General features: G+C 40.0%; 1 protein-coding gene across 1 annotated transcript; it reads right to left on the reverse strand.

The window, feature by feature from the left end:
- Positions 1 to 5,751: 5,751 nt before the first annotated feature.
- LOC149217493 (uncharacterized) lies at positions 5,752 to 6,645 on the reverse strand. The gene has a single exon (XM_089390231.1). It carries the CDS (start codon positions 6,628 to 6,630, stop codon positions 5,752 to 5,754), a length of 879 nt encoding a protein of 292 aa, XP_089246357.1. The 5' UTR covers positions 6,631 to 6,645.
- Between the last annotated feature and the right edge of the window lie 8,785 nt (positions 6,646 to 15,430).

Here is a 15,430-nt window from a genome sequence, read left to right on the forward strand (position 1 = left end):
TATACTGGAGGACCAGTGGAGTTTTGAGATGGAGCCCAAAGTGCACAGATGACACAAAGCAAAGAAAATGAAAGAACATGCCAAAATGCACTTATAACCCATGCACTCTGCCAACGCTCATTGAACGGATCAGTTGCCTTGAAATACAGCTCATATCCAATCCATGCCACGGAAACAAATACAGCAACTGCCAATGCATTAGTGAACTTCCTGTAAATGTCTAGCTTAGCAAGCGACCTCCTTGCCTGAAGTTTCTCCAATGTTTTAGACAAAGAAGTAAAAATCCAAATAACGATGAAAGCATCCACAATTGCAACTGGCAGAACAAGAAACAATATGGCTTTTCCTGATAGATCTTTGATGGACCCCACATTCTCCACAAGATCAAGCAACTCAGATGCCAGGAAGAACGTTGCTCCCAGAAGAAGCACCTTCGAAGTAAGACCTCCTAGAGTGGGCCTTACTACACCATAGCCCATTGAAACAACCAAGATAATGAGTCGGGATATGGTTTTCTCGACAGCACCAAATGTAACAGCCCAAATAGTAATACCTGTGGACGTGATTCCAGTTGCATTGAAATTTGCGTATTCAAAGTACAACATTGTCATTTCAAAAATACCCAAAGAAATAACAAGAGTAATACAGTTCTGAAGCTGTAAAACCCACTGCGTTCTAGACTCTGGAGATCCATTTCTTTTGCCGCTTACAAGAATGCAGTTGTTGGGAAGCAAGCTCAACAATGGCCATTGCAGCAGCACTTGGTATCGTTTTCACTGAAAGACTTTTAAGATTAATTCCCCTCGTAGCCGCTGAACCACAATGTATCTCAAATACAGAGGATTTAATCTGATACGAGGGACACCAGCGCCGGATCCAAGGCAGGGATAGCACAGAAGCCATATCTATCTTCTTTTGTAAACTGGAAGAAGCACTCTTACCAGAATGGTCAACCCTTGTCTTCACTGTTATATTCTCTGCGGATTGCTGCATGGATCCTACAATATTTTGTTTCACGAGAGTATGGGGCAAACCAGTGTGATTTACCAAACTAGAACTTGCTAGATGGCCACCATGATGAGAATGTTCCCCAAGACAAGACGGTGACACATCACCCTGGTTTGACACACATAGTATTTCATGATGTTGTTCTCTTGAATCCTTTTCAGATGCAGTCAATCTACTATTTTCCATCGCATCCACAGATGCCTCTTTAAGTTCTGCTCTATAATGTGACTGGATATCTTCTCGGTCCTTGTTTTCTGTAGCTCCACTGCATTCTTCTACAACCTTTTCTGAATGAAAGAAATCTAGCATTTTTACATCATGGCGGAATGTCTTCCTTAATCTTCTGGAAGAATGAAGATCTGTACCCATATGTTGGTATTCTAATGTTGAAGCCTGGGGACTAGAATGTGATGCAATACTGATTTCTGAAAGCAACCCCTCAATTTTCGAGCTACTGCAATCTCTGTAATGTGGAGGTGGTACGGCCTCTGTATCTGCTCCGAGCATTGTGCCTTTCCGATCTTTCTGTTCTTCAAGACATTTTGCAAATTAGAAACAAAGGAAAGTGACAAGAGCCCATTCTTCCTAGAAGTCATACTGCCAGATAGATCACAAATCGAAACTAGAATCAGAAGTTTCGGTCTTAATAGAGAATTTTCAAATTTGGTTTTGGATGGAAATCTCGATTTGAATAGTACAGGCAAGAATCAAATTTGAAGGCTACAGAACACATGTCAAGACCGACATGTAAGACCTTCCACATGTTATTCCCGTAAAATTCTTGCAGAAAATATGACAGCTGGGGTGAGATGTGATGTGGATCAGCACGAATTCCCCATTTCGTAGCGCAGTTAGTGCAAAATCAGTGTTTTCTGCTACGAAATCACCTAAACCAGTGTGATTTACCAAACTAGAACTTGCTAGATGGCCACCATGATGAGAATGTTCCCCAAGACAAGACGGTGACACATCACCCTGGTTTGACACACGTAGTATTTCATGATGTTGTTCTCTTGAATCCTTTTCAGATGCAGTCAATCTACTATTTTCCATCGCATCCACAGATGCCTCTTTAAGTTCTGCTCTATAATGTGACTGGATATCTTCTCGGTCCTTGTTGTCTGTAGCTCCACTGCATTCTGCTACAACCTTTTCTGAATGAAAGAAATCTAGAATTTTTACATCATGGCGGAATGTCTTCCTTAATATTCTGGAAGAATGAAGATCTGTACCCATATGTTGGTATTCTAATGTTGAAGCCTGGGGACTAGAATGTGATGCAATACTGATTTCTGAAAGCAACCCCTCAATTTTCGAGCTACTGCAATCTCTGTAATGTGGAGGTGGTACGGCCTCTGTATCTGCTCCGAGCATTATGCCTTTCCGATCTTTCTGTTCTTCAAGACATTTTGCAAATTAGAAACAAAGGAAAGTGACAAGAGCCCATTCTTCCCAGAAGTCATACTTCCAGATAGATCACAAATCGAAACTAGAATCAGAAGTTTCGGTCTTAATAGAGAATTTTCAAATTTGGTTTTGGATGGAAATCTCGATTTGAATAGTACAGGCAAGAATCAAATTTGAAGGCTACAGAACACGTGTCAAGACCGACATGTAAGACCTTGCACATGTTATTCCCGTAAAATTCTTGCAGAAAATATGACAGCTGGGGTGAGATGTGCTGTGGATCAGCACGAATTCCCCATTTCGTAGCGCAGTTAGTGCAAAATCGGTGTTTTCCGCTACGAAATCACCTAAACCGAGGTTTGTGCGCTGTGAACTTTGAAATAGGATTCACATATGGAACTTAGGTGCGGTGTGAGACCAGTGATGGACTACAACAGAGAATTGACCCCATTTGACATACTAACCAGACTCTTAACAAGACTCTAAAACAAGATGAAAAGACTAGGCCCAAAACTGACACCAACCTTTTGACAAATTTTAAAAAAAATTGATGTTCAGAATTTAAACTATTTTTCTTGAGTGATAACAGTGGCTCCACTTGGGATAGTGTGCTCCTGTAGTACACTAAGAACTTGCAGGTCCAGTGCTTTATCTTTTTTATTACAAACGGAAATTTGCTTGACAAACATCCCTTTCCAGCGTCTTGGGCCTTCACCTCGGGCTTAAGCTTGATGATCACTGTAGGAGAAAGAAATCTACATCTACTGAAAAAGTGCTCAGTCAACCTTGAGCTTATTTGCATTTTCCTACCTACCTACCCTATCAATTTCAACTTCTTTCTGCTCAATCAATGTGAAATTTCCAATGTAACCAATCCTTTGTTTTATCTAATATTAGAGGCTCTTGACTGCATTGGAGTTCAGAGCAACTATGATATTGTGATGACAGCTGCCATTGAAATTGCCTCTGATCTTCATAGAAAAACTGAAACACTGGAGAGTAAAACTCTTCCATGTAGTCAGCTATAGGATCCCAGAATACATGATCAGCTTGATGGTTCTCGTAACTTTCTGGTTGTACCAACTGATCTTTAATAACAGTGTATTCTTCCACAATCGTGAAAGAGAAAGGAAGCAACACTCTCTCCTTATGTGCTGCCATAAAAAGCTTCTGAAGATAATGATCATGATTATGAAAACTATATGCCTGAATTTGACCTTCTAAACCTTCAATGTCTTTCTCAATGTCTTTAGCAACTTCATCCAAAAATTTCATCTTATCCTCTGCCTTACACTCAAATGATTTTAGATAATAAGACAAGGACAAAGAAAAATTTTCAACTGTTTCTCCATTACTATGATCATTATTCCATTGTTTGAAACCTTGAATTGAAGGAGAGTTTGCCACCACATCTGATCTATCTATCCATTCCTCCAAGAACATAAGCCAAAAGTCTTCAAATGACTTGATGGATTTGGCAGGAAAGCTTTCAATCCACCGTTTACATTTCCCTTGAAATGAATCATAGAACAACATAATGCAAACATCCTCATGCTTAACTCTAAGAAGCTCTGTAAAATCACAAAAATCTGATATATGCTTCAAAGTTAAACTCAAATCTTCTCCATTGAATTTTGGACCATTCCTTAGAAAATATGCATCCTTGGGAAAATGATTTGGGAAACCATGAATTCCTGAAAAATTTATGCATGCATACCTTGAAATAAGAATGGTAGCATCTGGGTCCTTCATAACTCCAGTGGAATCACCATGAATGTATGAATTTCGAATTCTTCAACAATGGAGTCGCCAAGGTAGATTGCAGCCTCGAAAACCTTCTGAGCTCCTGCTACCTTCAGAAGTTCAGCTTCATGATTTCGGGAAAGAATAATCTTCAGGCTCCCGGCAGACGCACCAAAATGTTATCTCAAAATCAGGCCCTGGAAGGCTGCAAACCAGGAAGACTTCAAGTAACTGTTTCAAACCAATCTTTTGACTAAGGCTTAGCCTCCTTAGCCTGAGAGGGCTCTCTCAAAGGGTTATTGATTTTGGTTAAGAATAAGATGGCTAACTCTTGTGACATAACAGTGACAAATATAAAGGCTGGACAAACATTTCATAAGTTTCCATTGGGCCTATGGAGTCAATCACACTTCAGTAAAAAATGGTACTGCCTTTACATAGAAGTCAGGGCACTTAGCATTTGAATATTCAGAACACAACACATATGGAACCACAGCTCATAAATGCACACAGGAAATCAGAGCACAATCAGTGAATTCTGAGTGATTGTACACCTATGCAACTGTAAAAGACATTAAGGAAAAGATAAAATCATACATTCTGAACATAGAAATCCTTCATGAATCCTGAGAAGAAAAGCAGCCAAATTATATTACTGAAACTCTGTCTTTACATAAGCCAAAACAGTACTCTGTTATAAAATTTCCAACCCCCATTACATTGTTGTTTCAGCTATATATAGAATCCTTATTCTAACTAATTCGAGCTTCCTCCTCCAGCATGAGGGGAATTCGATAACTACCTCTAATGACACCTATCAGCTATGCAACTAACTATTAAATACAATAAAGCGCTGACTGGAGTTTTAAAGAGTTCTAAATTAACTATGACTCTAACTCTATTTTCTATGCATAATGACTTCTCCTTGTTCTTTAACACCTGGTCTCTTTTTCAATTTGGCTGAGCTGGATGTTTAATACTCCATATCGACCTTGAACGCTGAATCTTTAACTGCTCAGTAGTGTTAGGAGATGTCCCTTGCTTCTCGGTTCCAGTTTTCCTCAAATTGCTCGAATGTACAGCAGCATGTCTTCTAGCCTTTAATGACCCAAAATATGGAACACTGCCACGTTTTTGATGTGTTGTAGGCTGCATCGATGAGCATGTGTGCAGGCAAAAGTTCCTTGTATGCAAATCATTAAATACCCTTTGAACGGTGATAAAGGGGCTTTACAACAGAAATTTGAACTTGGGTTAAAATATTCCACCTTTTTTAAACGTACACCTGTCTTGATCTGAATGGCTATAGTAGCTCCGTCTGATATCTTGCATATTCTTTAGGTGTCTCCATTTCAAAATTCCCGCTCATAATACGAAACTGCCTGTCTGTGTTAAAATCATCACCTACAGCAGTTTCGTAGCGCACTACGAAACTGCTGTGTAATTTCAAAAGCACAGTCTTTGACTCTACTCTGTTTGTATACCTTATCTTCAATTTCATTGCCTGAAAAAGGAGCACCAGATTTGTCTTGTCTTTTAATATCTGAATCAGAAGTGAGACAGTTACCATTGCCAAAAACCTGTTCAAGTATGCTAAAAAGCTCCTGCTAATTTTTTATTTATGAAATTTCCACAAAGATCCACCTCTGACTTATCCTTCAAACTATTCTGAAGCATCATCTTGCCCATATTTTCATCATTTCTAACACTAATGTCTGAAGCCAATTTCTCTGTCAACTGTCCAATTCGAAAATTCTTCCCCTCAGGCTTTTCTGCATTATTAAATTTCCTTCCCTTTTCATTTTCTATCAATAATTCCTCTGGCCCAATAACGTTAATGCTACTCACTGGACTTTGATCATATACTGGAGGACCAGTGGAGTTTTGAGATGGAGCCCAAAGTGCACAGATGACACAAAGCAAAGAAAATGAAAGAACATGCCAAAATGCACTTATAACCCATGCACTCTGCCAACGCTCACTGAACGGATCAGTTGCCTTGAAATACAGCTCATATCCAATCCATGCCACGGAAACAAATACAGCAACTGCCAATGCATTAGTGAACTTCCTGTAAATGTCTAGCTTAGCAAGCGACCTCCTTGCCTGAAGTTTCTCCAATGTTTTAGACAAAGAAGTAAAAATCCAAATAACGATGAAAGCATCCACAATTGCAACTGGCAGAACAAGAAACAATCTGGCTTTTCCTGATAGATCTTTGATGGACCCCACATTCTCCACAAGATCAAGCAACTCAGATGCCAGGAAGAACGTTGCTCCCAGAAGAAGCACCTTCGAAGTAAGACCTCCTAGAGTGGGCCTTACTACACCATAGCCCATTGAAACAACCAAGATAATGAGTCGGGATATGGTTTTCTTGACAGCACCAAATGTAACAGCCCAAATAGTAATACCTGTGGACCTGATTCCAGTTGCATTGAAATTTGCGTATTCAAAGTACAACAGTGTCATTTCAAAAATACCCAAAGAAATAACAAGAGTAATACAGTTCTGAAGCTGTAAAACCCACTGCGTTCTAGACTCTGGAGATCCATTTCTTTTGCCGTTTACAAGAATGCAGTTGTTGGGAAGCAAGCTCAACAATGGCCATTGCAGCAGCACTTGGTATCGTTTTCACTGAAAGACTTTTAAGATTAATTCCCCTCGTAGCCGCTGAACCACAATGTATCTCAAATACAGAGGATTTAATCTGATACGAGGGACACCAGCGCCGGATCCAAGGCAGGGATAGCACATAAGCCATATCTATCTTCTTTTGTAAACTGGAAGAAGCACTCTTACCAGAATGGTCAACCCTTGTCTTCACTGTTATATTCTCTGCGGAATGCTGCATGGATCCTACAATATTTTGTTTCACGAGAGTATGGGGCAAACCAGTGTGATTTACCAAACTAGAACTTGCTAGATGGCCACCATGATGAGAATGTTCCCCAAGACAAGACGGTGACACATCACACTGGTTTGACACACGTAGTATTTCATGATGTTGTTCTCTTGAATCGTTTTCAGATGCAGTCAATCTACTATTTTCCATCGCATCCACAGATGCCTCTTTAAGTTCTGCTCTATAATGTGACTGGATATCTTCTCGGTCCTTGTTGTTTGTAGCTCCACTGCATTCTGCTACAACCTTTTCTGAATGAAAGAAATCTAGCATTTTTACATCATGGCGGAATGTCTTCCTTAATCTTCTGGAAGAATGAAGATCTGTACCCATATGTTGGTATTCTAATGTTGAAGCCTGGGGACTAGAATGTGATGCAATACTGATTTCTGAAAGCAACCCCTCAATTTTCGAGCTACTGCAATCTCTGTAATGTGGAGGTGGTACGGCCTCTGTATCTGCTCCGAGCATTTTGCCTTTCCGATCTTTCTGTTCTTCAAGACATTTTGCAAATTAGAAACAAAGGAAAGTGACAAGAGCCCATTCTTCCCAGAAGTCATACTGCCAGATAGATCACAAATCGAAACTAGAATTAGAAGTTTCGGTCTTAATAGAGAATTTTCAAATTTGGTTTTGGATGGAAATCTCGATTTGAATAGTACAGGCAAGAATCAAATTTGAAGGCTACAGAACACGTGTCAAGACCGACATGTAAGACCTTGCACATGTTATTCCCGTAAAATTCTTGCAGAAAATATGACAGCTGGGGTGAGATGTGCTGTGGATCAGCACGAATTCCCCATTTCGTAGCGCAGTTAGTGCAAAATCGGTGTTTTCCGCTACGAAATCACCTAAACCGAGGTTTGTGCGCTATGAACTTTGAAATAGGATTGGCATATGGAACTTAGGTGCGGTGTGAGACCAGTGATGGACTACAACAGAGAATTGACCCCATTTGACATACTAACCAGACTCTTAACAAGACTCTAAAACAAGATGAAAAGACTAGGCCCAAAACTGACACCAACCTTTTGACAAATTTTTAAAAAAATTGATGTTCAGAATTTAAACTATTTTTCTTGAGTGATAACAGGCTACTTCTCCCAAGGCAGCATGCAAAGGCATCCCTTGATTTAGGGATCTACTTTTTGCAATTGGAGGTTGCATGCAAGGATCATTTCAGACACCTCCCACCAAGTGTCGCTCTCCCTAGATTTGTGGCATGTGCGTCACATCTTCAATTTTATTAAAACTCATGAACCAAATGCTACAGATCTCATTCCTCACATCGACCTTGCAACTCTAACATCCCACATTGCATCTAGGAGTCGTCAGCACATTCATCTCAGTTGTTTTGGGGTAAGCCTGCCTTCCATGTCTTGTGTTGCATTTCTGTCACTTTTTGTGTTTCGCTTTGTGTGATTGTTGTCTGCTTTATTTCAATGAGCACTTGTTGTCTTTTTTATGCATGTTATCTTGTAGAAGCATTGTTTCAATTTTCATTTGCATCTCACTGTTGTCGCCTGCATGACATTGTTTTGCATGGACAGTCGTTGTTGTAGCAACTCATTTCACACTCATGCATGCTTTCCCATTTTTATAATCTTGTGCTTATTGTTTGCATAAATGATCATTCAATCTTGTTTGCACTCATCTAATCATGCATTCACACTTCTCATGTTTTCAGTCGCCCGTCAGCCAAACTGCGCTGCCTTGGCCCAGACCGTGCCTTGCCCGGCTAGCACTGCGCATTTCTAGAAGCGAAGGCTCTGCCTTCCCTCCAGAAATTGCACAAATATAACCATGCACTTACCTCCAGGCATGCATTGCGCAATTCTTGGAGGTAGTGTCTTGTTGGCCCCAGAAATTGCGCAATGCAGTTGCTGGTTGCATGTCACTACTAACTGAAATTTCACATTGCACAGTTTCATCCTCAGCAAGCCAAGCTGGACTGTGCATTCCACAATTCCAGTAGTCAGTCAGCCTCCTAACAACCCAGACTATGCCTTACACAGTTTTGGAAGTCAGTCTCCTGACCTCCTAGCAAAAATTGTGCAACCTTCATGATTAGTCACATAGGTATGTTTCAAGTCAATTCTCAAGTTCGTTTTGGTTTTTAACTGACAGATTGCTTTCCATGAGTGTTTCCATGTCTCTAGGTATCGCAGGTGTTCATCTGCCTCTTAGCAGCACAAGTACAATGGTTTGCAAGAGAGTACAGTTGAAGACACCGTTTGGAGAACACTTGGAGATGTATTCGATCAAGTGTCTATGAACTTGCCTAGCCACGAAGACATAGGGTTGTTCGTAGGCAAGGACATCAAGATATGATGACAACAACATCACAACAAGCAACACCATCAATAGCAGCTGAAGGTAGCATACCAAACGCAATGAACGCAAGAGGAAGGTTGTTGAAAACATAGAGGTGGAACAATGTTGCAAGCTCAAGCAGATCCATTTGTGATGAAAGCAAATTTGGAGACTCAGGTTATGAGGTGATTGCGCAACATGAAGATCATGTGAAGGCAGAGAAAGGAACAGAGAAGGAGTTGCATGTGCTGAAGTAGCAACTCAAGGAAGAACAGGAGTTGCATAGACAAGAGAATGAGTTGCAGTAGGAACAGGTATAGTAGGGGGTGCAACATGAACTCACAGATGAAACTGCGCCCGTACAAGTTATATATCCATACTAGTAGCTAGCACAGAGTAGACAATGTCAGCAGTGTTGTTGATCATATGCAAGGGAATGCAGCAGCATGCATGTCATTGTGCGCATGCATCCGATCCCACCCATTTGACACACTCATCGAGGCGAAGACAAGAAGAAAGTTTGATTGGAGCTAAACATGTACCTTGACAAGTTGATGCGCACGACCACTAGCACATGCTTGGAGAGAAGCATAGACACTATGCATCAACATGTTGTCAGTCCGGTCGCACCAGGATGACCATGCGCATGCTATCAAACAAGTTGGACAAAGGAGCCATATCAGTGCACCCGAATGCAATGAAGGCAAGAGTTCACTTTAGCAAGATGTCACCATTGAGTGCACAGACACCATCACAGACAACCAAGCTTGGCATCAGCTCATCACCTTCGACCATCATAAGCATGTCAAAGAGTTGGTCTCACCACAACGGTCTGAGTGTCAGTGATGTCTTGCATGGCTTGCTCAAGCCATTTTGTCTCACATGGGAACATGTGCATTATAATGTAATGTCTTTTCAAGTGGAAGTTCAAGTGTCGATAGTTGAATGTAACAATCATAGTGTAGTTGAAGAGTCATGATGGTAGATGAATGGTCTCAAAGGGGAATGTCAAGGGTCACCCCACCCTTTTCTATAAATAGCGCCTCATAACTCATTGTAAATGCTTTTGGTCAACCAAGCTTCAATAGGACTATCTCAGAGAAAGCTTGGACAATATTGTAACGCGCCTTGGATTCTCCATTGCGCATAGCTAGTATATCTCTTTGGAGGAGCAGGCGGTTGTGGCTGTAACGTTCCACTATTGGAACTAGTGGTTGGACATGGATGTATTGTATGACTAGAACTTACACTTCTTAATATAACAGAGCCAACACGTTTTCATGCATATGTTGTTATTGTAGTTGGACTATTCTAGTTGTTGTAGCAATGTATGTTATTTAACTTACGCATTTGTGTATGAACTATTTTGTATGAAATTGTATGAATCTTGTTGTAGATGTGTTGTTGGTTTAAACATCACTTTGGATTTCTCGCTATCTTGCTTTCCAGCTGGTGATGCATCTTTTCTTGTGTGTTCCCTTCCAAGCCGAGTACTATTACAGGTTTCCAAGGGGCAAACTCACCTCACTCCCCATGTGTCAGAACTTCTCATGCACTTTCCCTAACTCATCGCAGCCATCACACCCTTGCTACCAATAGGGACATCTTACTTGCCCCTGTGTGAAATCACAGTTAAGGCATTACCATACGACCCACTTCTGGGACTTCTACACCTAATGGTCTGAGGTCTAATTGGGACTTCTTACCAGGGAGATCCCCTGACATGTTGGCGGGTCCAACACTGTCAACACAATTCGACTCTTTTTATGAGATCTCTTTAGATTTAGAATGACCATGTACCTCTTATGAATACCTCCCTAGTTAAGAGGGAGTGTTGAAAAATGTGTAACTAGGTTCGGTCTTCATAATTATAAAATGTATTCTTATAAATTATAAAATGAAAAGAAATTATTATTATTGGAGCATGGGTTTCATGCTCAAGTTCTTTTATTTTATAGGTTAGGGACCCATTGAGTGCTTCTAGGGTTTGTCGTAGGTGTAAGAGTCATTTTTATATATTGAAGACCCTATGGGCACATTGTATCTTGTAATTTTTTTATTTTTTATTTTGTCTTTAAAGTGTCGAAATTCCCTCCAAGATCAAGTCGGCCTAGAAGCTGTCAAGCTGGCCTACATGAAGGGCCACATCTACCCTTGAATAGGCCTATATAGAGAGAGAAACTTGTCCTCCACTATCATCACTCACTCATCTCTCATTCTATGCGAAGAAGAGGAAAAAACAGGTCAAAGAAGAAGGATGAAGTTGAAGTCAAAGGAAGTCAAAGTGCTTAGGCTAGTTCTCTCTCTCATAAACAAGTTGAAGCTAGGGTTTTTCTGTTCAAGTGTTTCTCTAGTTCGATATTGGAAGAAGGAGAAGAAAGAAGACAAGTGAAGGTCACTTGGGGTATATCCTTAGCCCTAAGTCTCAAGGAAAGGAAAGCACAGGGAAGAAGAGGCCATACGAAGAAGATTGAAGTCTTTAAGAGGAGCAACAACAGTTATAGCATTTTCCGGGAAACATAATTTCATATCTACAGTAGGAAGTTGAATCTCTTTCAATAGGAGGTAGAGTTGATCTTGATCTTGGAGGGCATTTTTCTAAATCACTAGGTCATGGTATTCGTCAATTGAAGGAACTATAAGAAGAGAATAGATTTAAGGGTTTTCCCCTTAAGAGGAGGTGTTTTGGCCCTAGCTTGCAGCCTATATACCATGTCATTGTTCTTATTGTTTTGGTATTTGTTTGATGTATTTCAAATTATAATAATAAGGATCAAAGCTAATAAATAAAAAGATAACACAAATAGTTATCAAGTTAAAGATAATTAACACATTCATTGCCCTACTAAATGTCGTCTTAGAAAGTCATGACCAATGACTATATATACCCATGCTTGGCCTCATTTGGAGAGAAGCAATTCAGTGAAGCAAGTCTCCAATAAGAAGTGTGCAATACATCTTAAAAGAAGCCTCTAAGCTAGTGAGGAATGAAGGAAGGTTAGCGAAGGAGAGAGGCATCATTAAGGATTGTTTTGGGCATAGTATATCCTCACATGTTCAAAGATAGCATACCTAAAGTTGGAAAGGGAGGATCGAAGATTGTAGTCACCTAGAAGTATTCTTGTTTTGATAGAAATCTTCACTGAAGCAAGTTGAGTAAGATAGAGAAATAGTCTTCCTCTTGAAGAGACTATTCAAGGAACAAATATGTTCTAGGGTTTTTGTTATCAAGAAGAGGGATTGCAAACCTACAAGAAGAGGCCGAAACTCTAAAGGAAGTCGAGAAGGAGAAGAGGAAGAACAATGTTGGAGAGGAGGCTAGTGACTTGGTCTTGGGAGGACATTAGTGTAAATGGTCTTTGTCATAGTCTTGGTATTCATCAATTGAAGATCTATAAGAAGAATATCGTTTCGATTTTCCTCTCAAAGGGTGAGGTTTTGGCCTTGCCTAACAAGCCTATATACTGTGTCTCTTGTCTCTTTATTGCTCATGATTTGGTAATTGTCTTGATGAAAAGAATAGAATAATAACTCAAGAAATGAAGATCGTAATCAAGAAGTAAAAATCCTATCACAAGCAATTATCACAAGAAAATAAATCACCTAACTATTGATGCCCTATATTTCTCAACACAAACGCCCAAATGAAGGGACACACCGTTTCATTAGAGGATGGTTAGTATATATAGAAGAGAGGGATACTGATTTAGACAAGTGACCTCACCATCGCATAAAAAAATTAAAATCGAAGACGAAGGGGAAGTCGAGCTCATGGGATGAGCTTGCTCTTAAGGGAGCTATGAAAAAGGACGTTGGGCAAGCTTACAAAGTGTTGTGGTTTTAGGTATAAGTCTACAAAGTATCACTTCAACGCTGCAGGGTCGCATCTTGTTTTATTAAAGTATTGTTGTATCATTGTGTGGCCAGGAACTGATTTTGGGTTCAACCCAAAATTTGTATTTGGAGTTTTCTGATATAATAATACAAGGGTTTTTTTCCCATTTCTCTTATACTCTTGTATGCTTTGTTATCTCACATTGTTCATTGTTTATGTTGTTGGCTTTGTTAATCCACACATAATGTTAATGAAGTTTGGAAATATGCTTGTGTTGATGAATGAAAGCTAATTCTGAAAACTAAGTAATTCTCACCCATATAAGAAGAAGTATATTGGTTGTAGACATAGTTTTGAAGTAACCAGTCGCAAGTAGGTTTCGCCATTGTGAACCTTATCAGTGTCGCACTTCTCAGTGACTCAACAGGCTTAGACTCGTATTTCCACCAAGGGGTCATGAGAAATGGTATCAGCACTAGTATTTATTCAAAAGGAAGACATGAATATACAAATGACAATGTGAGACATTCAACAGAATTGAGGTATATGCTCCATGTGATGTTGATTGCATAGGCTTTGTTTTTTTGTCTTGGATTTATGGGTGAAGGTTGTCCAAGCTCTTGTGGATGCTGGAGTGAGCCACAATTTTATGAGGACATGTCTAGCAAGAGAGATTGGGCTACAAGTAACTTCCAAGAAGGTGGAGGTCAAGGAAGTGAACTCCAAAGCTAGGTTGTTGGGACTTGTTGAAGATATATCAATTCGAATTGAAAATTGGAATGGATGTTTGGATTTTATGGTCATTGAGATGAATGACTTTGATATGATTTTGGGAAAATCCTTTCTAAGAGGATATAGGGTTGTGGTACTACCCCATAAGGACGAGATAAATGTGGTTGGAGATGTGTGCGTGTTTATTTTTTCCTACCCATCTGATGATGAAGGAGGCGATGGTGTGGCTAGTGTCAGCGCTAAGTATGAAGAAGGAAGCTCTGAGGTCAGATGTTGAATCGTATATGGTTGCCATCAGGGAGATTGGAGAAGACAATGGGATGAGGACACCTGTTCCAATCGAGATTTATGATGTTTAGGACAAGTATGTAGATCTAATGTCAAATGAGTTGCTTAGAGTACTCCCACCTAGGCACAAAATTGACCACCATATTGAACTGGAGTCGGGGAAACAAGCACAAGCACAAGCTCATTACAGATTGTCTAGATACGAGTTGGAGGAATTTAAGTGTCAGCTAAAGGAGTTGGTTGAAGTAAGCTTTATATGACCTTCATGGTCCCCCTATGGTGCTCCAATCACTTTCAAAAGGATACAAATGAGTTACGAATGTGCTGTGACTTTTGAGATTTGAACAAACAAACTATCAAGAACAAATATCCACTTCCACTTGCAGTCAATTGCTTCGACAATTTGGTGAAGGCCAAATTGTTTTCGGAGCAGATTTGAGAAATGGGTATTATTAGGTGTGGATTGCAAAGGTCAAAGAGAAGAAGATAATGATGGTGACGAGATATGGAAGTTATGAGTTCTTGGTCATGCCATTTGGGTTGTGTAATTCTCCTATGGTGTTTTGCATATTGATGAATGTTGTATTGCATCCAAACTTGGATTAGTTTGTGGTGGTATGCCTGGACGATTTAGTGGTGTACAATAACAACATGGAGGAGCATAAGAGGCACTTAGCACTAGTATTTAAGGCATTAAGGAAGAATTAGTTGTACTTAAAGAAGTCGAAATGCATGTTCACTCAATCTAAGATACCATTTCTTAGACATTGGATTGGCTAAGGATGTATTCAAATAGACCAATAGAAGGTTTGTGCTACTGAAGACTAGGAGGAACCTACGAATGTACATGAAGGAAGGGTCTTCCAAGGACTAGAGAACTACTAGCGAAGGTTTGTAGAGGGATATTCCAAGGTGTTGCACCACTAATAGATTTGCTAAAGAAAGACAAGCCATGGAAATGGATGGAGAAGTGTTGTGGTGTTTGAAGAGTTGAAGCGTTGGATGGTGACCACATTGATACTAAAGTTAACCAAGTTTGAGAAATTGTTTGAAGTACACATCGATGCCTCAGATTTCATGATTGGGGCTATTCTCATGCAGGATGGACATTTGATATCTTATGAAAGTAGGAAGTTGTAGGACAAGGAATGAAGGTACCTGGTTAGGTATGGAGGCATTTCCTGATTGGGAAACAATGT

Source organism: Pinus tabuliformis, chromosome 1_1 (genome assembly GCF_031772625.1).
Source record: "Pinus tabuliformis cultivar Carrire ecotype Pingquan chromosome 1_1, CPIR1, whole genome shotgun sequence".
In the NCBI taxonomy this organism is placed as follows: Eukaryota; Viridiplantae; Streptophyta; class Pinopsida; order Pinales; family Pinaceae; genus Pinus; species Pinus tabuliformis.

Excerpts from the sequence above, each read along its gene's own strand:
- LOC149217493 (XM_089390231.1), bottom strand. The coding sequence starts at position 6,630 with ATGACACTGTTGTACTTTGAATACGCAAATTTCAATGCAACTGGAATC.